Source organism: Cygnus olor, chromosome 3 (genome assembly GCF_009769625.2).
Source record: "Cygnus olor isolate bCygOlo1 chromosome 3, bCygOlo1.pri.v2, whole genome shotgun sequence".
Classification (NCBI taxonomy): Eukaryota; Metazoa; Chordata; class Aves; order Anseriformes; family Anatidae; genus Cygnus; species Cygnus olor.
Window position 1 is genome coordinate 84,604,374 of NC_049171.1, and position 10,898 is coordinate 84,615,271.

General features: G+C 38.0%; 1 protein-coding gene across 8 annotated transcripts in view; it reads right to left on the minus strand.

Moving 5' to 3' along the window:
• SMYD3 (SET and MYND domain containing 3) overlaps positions 1-10,898 on the minus strand; it is a 384,781-nt gene that overhangs the window by 86,156 nt on the left and 287,727 nt on the right. For 7 of the 8 annotated variants that reach the window (XM_040551207.1, XM_040551201.1, XM_040551209.1 and 4 more), the window contains one exon: positions 2,167-2,234. In XM_040551207.1, the coding sequence (XP_040407141.1) occupies positions 2,167-2,234 (68 nt within the window). Of the gene's footprint in view, positions 1-2,166; positions 2,235-10,637; positions 10,757-10,898 lie in introns of those variants that run through there. The other variant, XM_040551208.1, reaches the window with a different exon arrangement.

Genomic DNA, 10,898 nt, shown 5'->3' on the forward strand with positions numbered 1-10,898 from the left:
CCATTACAGTGGACATCATTTAAAAATAGCTATCAAATAAAATCCCTGGTAAATCAGCTGCTCTTGGTTAGGGGAGAAAAATTAATGTTTAGCAATGAATATAAATCTTGTAATAGGAACCACGCTCGGACCTGTTTACGTGTTCCTGCCCTCCTTGTACTCTGCAGGGGAGGAAGGAGATGGACTCCCAGTGACTCTCTTGGAGGCCTTTCTCAGGGAAGAGGACAAAGTAGGCAAGCTGACAACGAGGCAGCCTAGAACAGTTCAGAATAAAAGATTTGTCCAGTAGAACTGTGTCTTATTTCTGCTGCTTCTGCTCAGTTTCAGGGCACTAATAACATACACCTTACCAGTTAACTTGGCCCTTAGTGGGACCTTCCCTCTTTTAAAAGGCCACATAAGAACATCCTCCTCCATGTACTTCTGATTTCCACATTTCACTAGCTGAGAAACAATTGACTCTGCCAGACCAAGAACAGTTTCATAGCTGACTCAGGTCTGATGTCTCCTCCCCTTCGGGAATGACCCACTGAAAGACCATTTCTGGCATCATCAGGCTGGAAGCAAAATTTTCGGCTTATCCATCTTCTGGCTGCCTTTATTTACTTTCCCCATCTGCCTGATTCACCAACTCAGGATCCCCAATGCTGCTGACAAAATGGAGGATGTTACCAAGGGTCACAGCCCTGCACCAAACCATATTTATTCAGTTCTTGACTCTTAAAGGTTTACAAAAAGGACCTTAACTCTTTTGATAGCCCTTCAAGCCTCATGAAATATCAGTGGTGAGTCTCCACACAAACTCAATAGCATACTCTGGGAGACAGTCTCCATTTCACTTCAGTGAGATCACTGGGCCAATTCCTGCTGGCAAGATGATGCAAAGGGGTACCACAGGATTTTATCTATTTTAAAATATATTGGGATGCTGAAGCTATCAAGCCATGCAACAACATACAACCTTTTAATGAGACTAAACGAAGCATTTTTAATCAAATTTCATCTTGTGGAAACTCTAATGGTTATAATGACAATTTCACCTGGAAGTGTAGACTGTCTCACCCTATTACATGCTGCAGCCCAGATGGAAGGACATTTGCCTAGAATTTGGGAACCAGAAGTTTAAGTTCACAATTTTCCCATCTCAGAACGTTTTGAAGCAGCAAAATTAAAGCTGCTGTGAACTGAACTGGGAAAGGGTCTCTTGTATCCCGACAGGGCATTATCACAGAACACAGATAGCCACTATCTTCCTAGTCGGGGGCTTTTTTTCAACCAAAAGAAAACCTTCTACTAATAATAATTCTCTAAAATACTGTTCCATTTTTTTTTCAAAGTATGTGAAAAGATTTGTTTCCATTCCACTATGAAATCAGATGAACGTTCTGTATTTTTTGTAATACTAATTCCCATGTCTTCCTAGCAGCCTCTCCCTTATCTTTACCACAAAGTAGGCCTCATTTGTCCTTAGTCAAATCTTGCACACATGACATTAGTAGGAAAAGCAACAACAATGACAGGCCCCTTTAGATACTGACAACATGGTTGAACCCTGTATTCACAAAAAAATAAATTGAAAATTATATTTTATCTGCTCAATTGTACGTGCTCCACATTAATAGTTGCAGGCATCTATGAAGGCAAAACCTTCCCGCATACATCCTTCTTAACTAATACAAATAAGAAATAATTCAAATACTAACATCTATCTCTCAAGGGGCTTATCTTTTCACTTTACTGGTTTCTTAGTTATGGTAATTTGCTAATATTCGATATTTTTCTTTTAATTGCCAATTCAAAAGACTCTTGGCTGCAGAATATCTGCCTTCCAAAGCAACACAGAACACACTTCCTTTTACTTGTTAGGAATGTTTAGTCATACGTTTTTAATATTAGCATTTTTTCTTACTTAGAAAGGACTACCACCTCAATAAAAATAAAATCTAAAGACATATCCTATTTAAACTGTTTTAAATCTGTAATCGGGACATATTAAGAATTTTTTCAACTTGATGATTTTTTTCATTCTCGTACAATTTATTCCCATTTCCCAGTTTCTTGTTTGGACATGTTACCTGCTACTTTGATGGCCCTTACAGCTACCTAGGAAAAAAGGAGAAAACCTAACATAGAATTTGCCTGTGAATGAAACAGTGTTCACAGTACCTGGGATACAGGCCAACACCAACATCCTGCATCTCTCCGTTACTGATGGTGAAACAGTTACAGGTCACCTGTGAAAACAAGGGAAAAAATCCAGGATTACCAGAGTAACTTGGAAACTCCATAGTCAAGTGAAAAAATCTTTCAAAATAAAACGAAGGGGCAACTGGTAATTGGATGGGAAACATCCAAGTCCAACACTGGCGCTCCTTCATTTTAGAGCAATCACATCTGGGACACACTCTCCTGTAAAACTGCAGTCAATTAGAAGCAGAAATATTAGTATCCTGCAAAAATGTGGGGTTAAACACATGCAGAGGCCCTACTTTCCTGTTCAGAGGGGAAAAAAAAAAGCCCATACAGTGGCTGAGAAGCTCAGCCTAGAAACAACACAGCAGATAACAGTAATGGCTGATGAAAAGCACGGCTGTTTCCATGCTGGTACTCCATTGATGCCAGGCTGTCACAGACCTTTTAATGAGTACTACTAGAGCCCAAAGAACATACATGGCAGAGTTTTGAATTAAAGAGCAGCCTTGACTGTGGCAATGCGATATAGGCATAAATACATATAAAGTTTGTGCAATAGTCCGTCTTTCACACTATGGATATGTTGGTTTGCATGTATAAGATCACATAAAAATCATTTTCAAATTATCATTCAAGAGAAATATAATCTTTCACTTTGCCTCATATATTCAGCTTATAGTGCATTCTTCCCTTGTACACTCATACAAAACTAAATTGGTTTTAGAAGACAGTGGAGAAAAATGAAAGTTCATTGCAAGAAGATACAGCCAAACCCCAAAATATCAGCCTGAAGTGTCTTGGTGTTCATCTCCAAGATAGATCAGAAGTTTGTAAATGCTTAGCAACTATCACTTTCATGGGCTTAAACAAGAAGCAGAATGCAGCTCCTAATGAACTTTTAATACGTCTCAATTAATTTTTGTTGGTTTTGTTGTGGGGAAGATGGGGAAGGGACATGACTGTTTTCTTTGCTTTTTTAATATATTTTTTTTATTATTTCTTGGTCAGTTATCAATGACATACTAATAAAATACTTGATGTAGAAAAAGACTTCTTGTACCTGCAAGTATTATGCAAAGTCCTATGCCTGTTCTGCATAACATTAGATTACTAATGACATTTATTTTCTTTAGAACAGAAATGAGAGAGTATGATTTGACAGATCTGAAAATGAGACCTGAAAGTTGTAGTTTTATCCATAGAATAATTGCCCAGAACAGTAAATGCACACCTCTATTTTAAAGTGGTACACTGAACAATTTAATTGTACACCTTATCTTATAGAATTGACAAATTATTATTTATGAAAACATTAACCATAAGGTGAGAAAGAAACCCTCTTTCAAAATTTCTCATAAATTCTGACAGCAATGTTAATTTAATTTAAATGTACATCCAGTAAGGCTTGTGTTTATTTATTTATTTTTAAACAGTTAGACAATACTATGATTGGTCTATTATTTATGTAACCCATTCAAATGTTCCCCATCAACTACCAAATGCATACATCTTAATTATTTCTTTCGTACTGGCATTGGACACAAAGTATCAGACAACTTCTGAGCAAAGATTAGTCCATTTAAAGTGGCAATTATAGTAGTTTTAAAAATATTGACTTGATTTTGGTATTTATTGAAAAAATAATGCCTTCCAGGTAAAAGAGAAAGAAAGCCAGCTTATGTGGACCTCAGTGCTCTCTAATGGATTACGAAGTAGCAGAGGTCAGACATCTCTTAGAAGTAAATGAATCCCTCTTCCTTGCAGATCTCCTATTATTACCATAAAACTGTTTATATTAACAACATTGAATGTTGGAGTTATAGAATTAAGAGCTATAGAGACTATTTCCTAATATAGGTATGCATTCTATTGTGTGAAAAGTTTCACACACAGAAGTCACAAGAGTTTTACTTTTTGCTTTTTGTAAGCACGCACTAGGTTTTTATAGGGTATATGTAAAGAAAAATGTGAGATGAATGGACGCTCTGAGATTCAGACAACAAGAGTGTCTTTCAGAAGTAGCTCTCTGTGAGGCACTTTTTAACTTCTCCAGTTTAGATATTTTCAGAGTATGCAGTTGCATCTCAATATCCCAGTGAAGTAGTGCAATACCATCTAATTTCTAATTATTTGCGGTTTCACATAGGAGACTGGGAATCAGAAGCATTCAGGACCACATCTGAAAAGGTATTTAGGCTTTAGATTAAACATAGGCAGAAGTCTATGAATTTTGGGCTACATAACTTTAGTCACAGCCCAACCAGAGGCATAAGAAGTTTCAAGTGCTCTGGGGTTTGTTTAGCTTCCTTGCAGACAATCCTTCCCCACTGTTAAGCTCAGGTATGGAAACAAGAATTAGCCATTAGTGCTCATACAGAGTGTATTACAGATACCACCCTTTGTTGTGGTTGTTCTCTGTCCTCAGCAAATGCAGACAGAGGAAGCAAGGTGGTGGTGGTGGGAAGTAGTATCTCATCGTTTATGGTGTATGAAATTCTGACAATGACAATCCTGCACTGATAGTTTGCAGCTGGTAACAGGAATCAAAGATGAAAACTCCACAGTCTGGCACCTGGGGGTGGGGATGTTGGTTTTCTTTCAGATTTCTTATGAAATTTCTAAAAATCTGAATATCCCCTACATCATTTCTGTTCACAAAACTTTTAAGAAGTTTCCAATCTCTCAAAGTTAAAGGTGAGTCCTGCCAAGGTCAGTATTGGGATTTCAATCCAACAGCCACCATAGAAGCTAATGTTGTAGACCACACCTCACAAGAAAAAAAGGAAGAAGGAAATTCTTTCACACAAAACCTGAAGAAAAATCCATTTTCCTAGCTTCCTAGGATTTGCTGACTTTTATGTGTAGCTCAGTTACTAGCTAAAACTGGAGCATGCATCCAGTACTGCTGAGAAGACCACAGGTACACTGCCTGTCTCAAGACAAAGTGAGGAAATTGGTTATGGATCAAAACCTGCTGTGACTGGAAGTTAACTAACCCCATTTCTATGGAAAACAAAACAAAGCAAACAATGCCTTTCTTCTGTCATGGTGTTGCTTTCAGGTTTCATCATCACTTTGCCTTTTTTCTGCTTTAACTGAACCATCTTATTCCCGATACAATGACCTTTGAGGTTCTGATTCTCTGTGAACCCAGATTTTAAAATAAGGAAGAACAAACAATGCGGGGCAATATGCTGCTTCAGAATAGAGTTTCTTCCTTACAGAGGTATGGTCTTTGTCATCTTAACTCCTGTAGAATCATCTATCTTGGTTATTTAATTTATGCTGCAGTTCAACTTGTCCCTTCTGATTCCTCTAAAAACTCTTCTCTGTCCAATGCCCATAGCACTATAAATGCATATCTACATATGGAGACTGAACAGAGTACTCACAGAGTTTGCTAGACCTACAAATAAGGAAAAATGTCCACATACTTCGGAACTCCAAAGTTGCAAAGTCAAATTCCTTGCCATTTCTACAATCTCTGAAATAACACATTTCCCAGCATGAGAACGGAGGGAAAATTCTCACAGGAGATTCACAGGCTTTTCAAGTCTCCACAATGCAAAACTTTTTTAAGAATATCCCAAAGCTCTCAAGGCTTATCATCACAGATTGATTGGCAATACAATTCACCAACAATTTAAAGCATCAATCCTCAGTGTTTGAGTTTGCACTGTGACGATAAATCCTGCAAGTTTATTTAAAAAGAATCACTATTTCAAGCAACAAACAATATTACAACATATCCTGATTGATTTAAATAAAAACATTTGCTCTTTGAGAGACTGCATGTGTTTTAGAGAGGTATCCTGTACCCCGTAAGTTAACCCAAGAAGACGACATAATCCTTCCCAGCCTGGTAAACACACGGAGGGTAAAACAGCTTTACTGACTGACCACTGTTCTCACCCATATTTCATCAGCAAACAAAAACTGCTGCAATCTGTTATGTTTTATTTCCTCTCCAAATAGCATATGAGAGCTCTGCAATTTACCTCGTAAGGAGGTTTCTGCTCCCAGGACATCTGGAGGTACTGTCTAAGCAATCTCTGCCTGTGCCAGACCCGCAGTCCAGTGGAGAGCCATGAAGATTAATTCTGGTGTTTGCATTTGACAGGGTATGAAGGATTCAGTTTGGCAACATACTGCCTTGGATTTGCATTCAGTTTTGCCTATCCTAATCCAAAGCCCTCCTACTGATTGTGGGTGACTGTGGCCCCAGTTCAGACCTCGTTCATATCACTTTACACTACAGATTTGCATTTGGGTTAAATAAAGCAGACTTAGATCCGATAGCAGGACATTCCAGATTTGGGATTTCAGACACTAAGGCAATGGAAAATTTGCATAGGGGAGGCAAGGGAAGAAAACAAATTATTAGTGGTTAAAGATTGCTGCACAAATCAAGTTACAAATACCAGGACTAATAATCAATCATTTTGCCTCCACGTGTCCCTGTACGTTACTGCAGCACTGTGAGGTAGTTCTTGTAATGTGCACAAGAAACCCTCAAAGAAGGATTAAGAACAGACACATTGCACCAATAAGGCCAATATCATTTTCAGCTTTGATCTAGAATGACACCAGCCATCTCTGTAAATGGTGTGTCACAGCTGGCGTATTCTAACCCACCAGCAGGAAGAAAGCCAGAACTTTTCCTCCTAATTTATGAACGCAATGTAATGTAAATTAAAGATGCAAAAAAACCCAAGTTAATGGATTATTAAGTTTCCCACTCACAGGAAAACTGGCTGGATATTCCTGATCACTAGCAAATATTTAACAAAAGATGTTGGAACTTGTTCTCATGTTGTAAACAAGCTTCTCAAGAGACTCAGATATTAGCCAGGTGGAAGGGGTGGGCAGTAAATGCTATGCAAGGGACAGACTAATTCAAATGACCAAGACGTGCCCCAGAGACATCCTAGCACCACCTCCCCCATTGTAGGTCTGTACTGATATCTCCTTCCCATTTGAGGATGAACAGATACAAGGCACAGATGGTTGACAGATCTCAAATCTGCTAATGACTTCATTTGGCACATGGAGCGCTAGGGCAACAGTGCTAAACACTGCAACAGTGCTCAAGTGCAAACGCATGGTATGCCACGGCAGGGACAGACCTGTCAAGATCCTGTTTTGAGCATCCTTCATACAGCTGCTTGTGGCCAGAGCCCATGGCCCCAAAAAGACCCAGGTAGGCAGAGCTCCTCCTGTTCTGAAACCTCAGCTGTGTCCAATGCAGAGGGTAAGAGGAGATGGGATAAGGTGGGAAGGTGTCTGCTACCAGAGCTCTGTGCTGAAAGAAGCCCCGCCACAAGGCACGTATTTCTGGCGTGTGTACATACTTATATGGTTTACTAAATCAGGAGCTTTGAATCCAATTCTCTGCTGTACTGTACTCAGGACCTACCTATCTGCTTCCAAAGGAGCCACAGAATCAACAGTAGAGGAAGGAAGCATTAAAAGAATTGAAATAAACCAAGAAAAAGATTCTTCTGTGTTTTGTTCTAGACTGAAATCAAAACATGTTAGAATGGTTTGGGGAAAGGTTTATCTTATTTAGATTTTCAGACTATGGAAATAGGACAAGTACTTAATGGTTTGTGATACATGCTCAGAAGTCAAATTCTGCTGCAATACCATGGCATTCATAGGAGTTACATTTCTTTCACACCAGGACTGAATTTGCAATCGTTTCATTTTTCTTTAAGAACAATACATCCTTTTTATCTCGTGTGCCAAATCATTAAGGTTTTGGCTGAATTAGAGACTATTGCTTCAGAGCTACTTACAGCAAAGATGTGTATTTCCAAATGTTCTCTTACTTTTTTCATCATTGGAGATCTTTCTTCCTATCAACTGTCAGAATTTCAGGCCACTTTTTGCAATCCTAGCACATAAAAGTTTCTTATGACCGTGCAGAACTCCAGTATCCCTGGCAGATGGGTGTTACCACCTACCAGCCAGTAGACCAGATAAATTTGGCCTGACATTAACAGATGATTTAATGCAAGTGTGCTTCAGGCATCCCTTTTTAGTACTCAGCTAAGTGGTGCAATTTTGATTGGAATGGAATGAAAATAGGTCATGGCAAATTACCTCCTATCTTCTTATCCCCACACATACTTCTCCAATCCTTCAAATGAAAATATTTATCTATGTAGCTAAATATATTTGATCACCAAGAATTTCAAAGCCGTCATTACTAGGACAAATGTTATGTTTGCTATGGGCACTTTTTTTTTTTTAAGTGTGTGTGTAAGATGTAGTTACTAACTCAAGACATGAATAGCTAAAGCCTGAAACATGCAAAAACATTGCACTTTTTATGTAAAATGAAGTATCCTGAAGTTCCGTAGAACTCCCATTAAAAAATTTGTGTTCCCTGTCCTATCTTTTTACAAACTATTCTGCCAACAGTCAGCAAACCTCACGTTGCCTTTGGAGAAATTCTAGCTTTTACCTAGCTCTGCAAATACTATTATTACTGCTTTTTGGAACAGAACTTAAACACATTTATTTCTGGAGCAGAACTGGACAGAAGGAACTGCAAAGCCACTAATGGACCATATTACAGTATGCATGCAGCAGCTGGCATTATTAATTGGAGTAGAGTAGGGGCATGACATCCTTCTCTTCTTCCTTATTTTCCTACTGGTAACTCCACTCCTGTGAAATGGGGCGGAGTTATTAACTTGATTCCTGCAGCCACTGCATGCCCACCTGTTCAAAGTAAAACCACTTGCTTCTCGGATGAGATCAAACTTGATGGGCATCTGGGAGTGGTTAAGTGACTTGGTATTTGTCTTGTCTTTCTGCTTATCTGCTTTGCAATGGGTTATTCAAAAACTAAATGTGGGACTAAATATGAAAAATAAGGGTGAGATTCAGCTATGGTTCCTGGTGTGAAAATGGCATAGGCAAAACAAGACATTAATGAACTAATGTTGAGCTAAAAATGCGGTGAAATAAATGAGTATGTCATCTCCAGTACCCAGATGATTTCCTCATACCAGACTCATAACTGCTAGACAGCCTAAGTTAGGCAAGATGAAACCTAGCCCAAATGTTTCGGGCTTTGCTGACCTTATTCTTACAATTGCCATATAATTGTTGCTCCTTCTGGAGGTGTTTGTTAAGCAAGACCTTCAAGTGTATTTCTCTCTTAAGGTTCATTGACCAAAAGTCTTTGGATTTGGTCACTTGGCTTGGTGGATTTTTGCATCTACTTCCTCCTTCCTTTTTCAGTTTTCACTTATTGCCTAGCAATATATTTTCTACTGGGGAGAAAAAAAAAAAGTGGGAGGGAAGATAAAGCCTGGGGAAAGTGCTTTTCATACAATTTCTTTAAAATTGTCTCTAAAAGGAAATTTCTGAAAGCACAAAAACTTGAAGAGGAGGAAAATTCAAAATGAGAAGAAAAACAAATTCAGAACTCTCTTCCAAACTGTGATGGTATAAACCAAATATTTTAATTCCTTAAAAATGTTTAAAAAAAAAACAAAACCAACCATATTTTTAAAGTTTGATTTTGATTTTTTTTCTGTAAAGAATGCTAAATTAATTGAGAAACTTAAAAAGCATTTTTTGAGCAAAACTCCAAAAGTTTTCTTTTTTTTTTTTTTTTCATAAGCAGCATGTGGTTTTTCAACCATTTCTAGTCTCACTTTGCTACTTGAGTTACATCCTGAAACAGAGATGACTGGGGAGTTTTAGAACTGAACATGATTTTTTTGTTGTTTTTATTAGGGTGAAAAATGCATGGAAACAACTCGTGACATCATAAACATGTACACATCCATGATCCCTGCAAGCAGGGCTAACTACAATATGCTTTGGTTTATATTAACCAGACGAAATCTCACACTTTTGTAAAGTTTGGACATCTAGGTCCAAAAGAATACTCATGTAACTGCCAGTTACTTCCATTTTTCTTACATGCTTTCCCACCAGATGAACTACTACTACTTTTCTTTTAACACACAGTTTCATAAAAAAGTATTATTATTATTTTGTAAAATCATTTGGTTTCGACCAAAACAAAACAAAAAAAGAATTTAAGTTATTTACATATCATTTACTTTTTAACTTTTTCCTATCATTCAAACTGGGTGACATTACCACTTTTAAAAATCAGGGGGCTAGACATACTCTTTTGTCTGTCAGTGGTCTAAGCCCTTTCTCCCCACTAAAGATTTTTAGAAATCAGTAAATAAGACAATAGCAAACATGGAGAACGTTTTTCCTTCCTGACAGCTAGCAAAACAAACATCTGCTGAGATCAGGTAGTTTCAATTACACACAAAACAGTAATTTGAAAATTACACGAGCTGCTCACAAAATGCCAGCGTAGAATTTCCTAAAGAAAATACTTTCGTTCGTTTCTAAGTTTGTTAGCAATTTATTAGCACATGCCTACAAAATGCTTTTAAACTCACCTTTACTTCTTTCTTCCATAGAAAACATATGAACAGGATCATCATACACAATGACTGATGCTACTGTCCCCTAGGAGGTGTTCTGCATCAGACAGGCTAGAGCTGGCTGTGGCCAGCAAAAAAGAGTAGAGTGCCAGATGATATCGATCAAATAGATTAAAACCAGGTGGCAATTAGAAGTTTAACAGGACAAAGTAAAACTGAAACAAAAAGCTCACTATGTAGGTAATCTTGAAATACTAGACAAGCCAGCTGATGGCC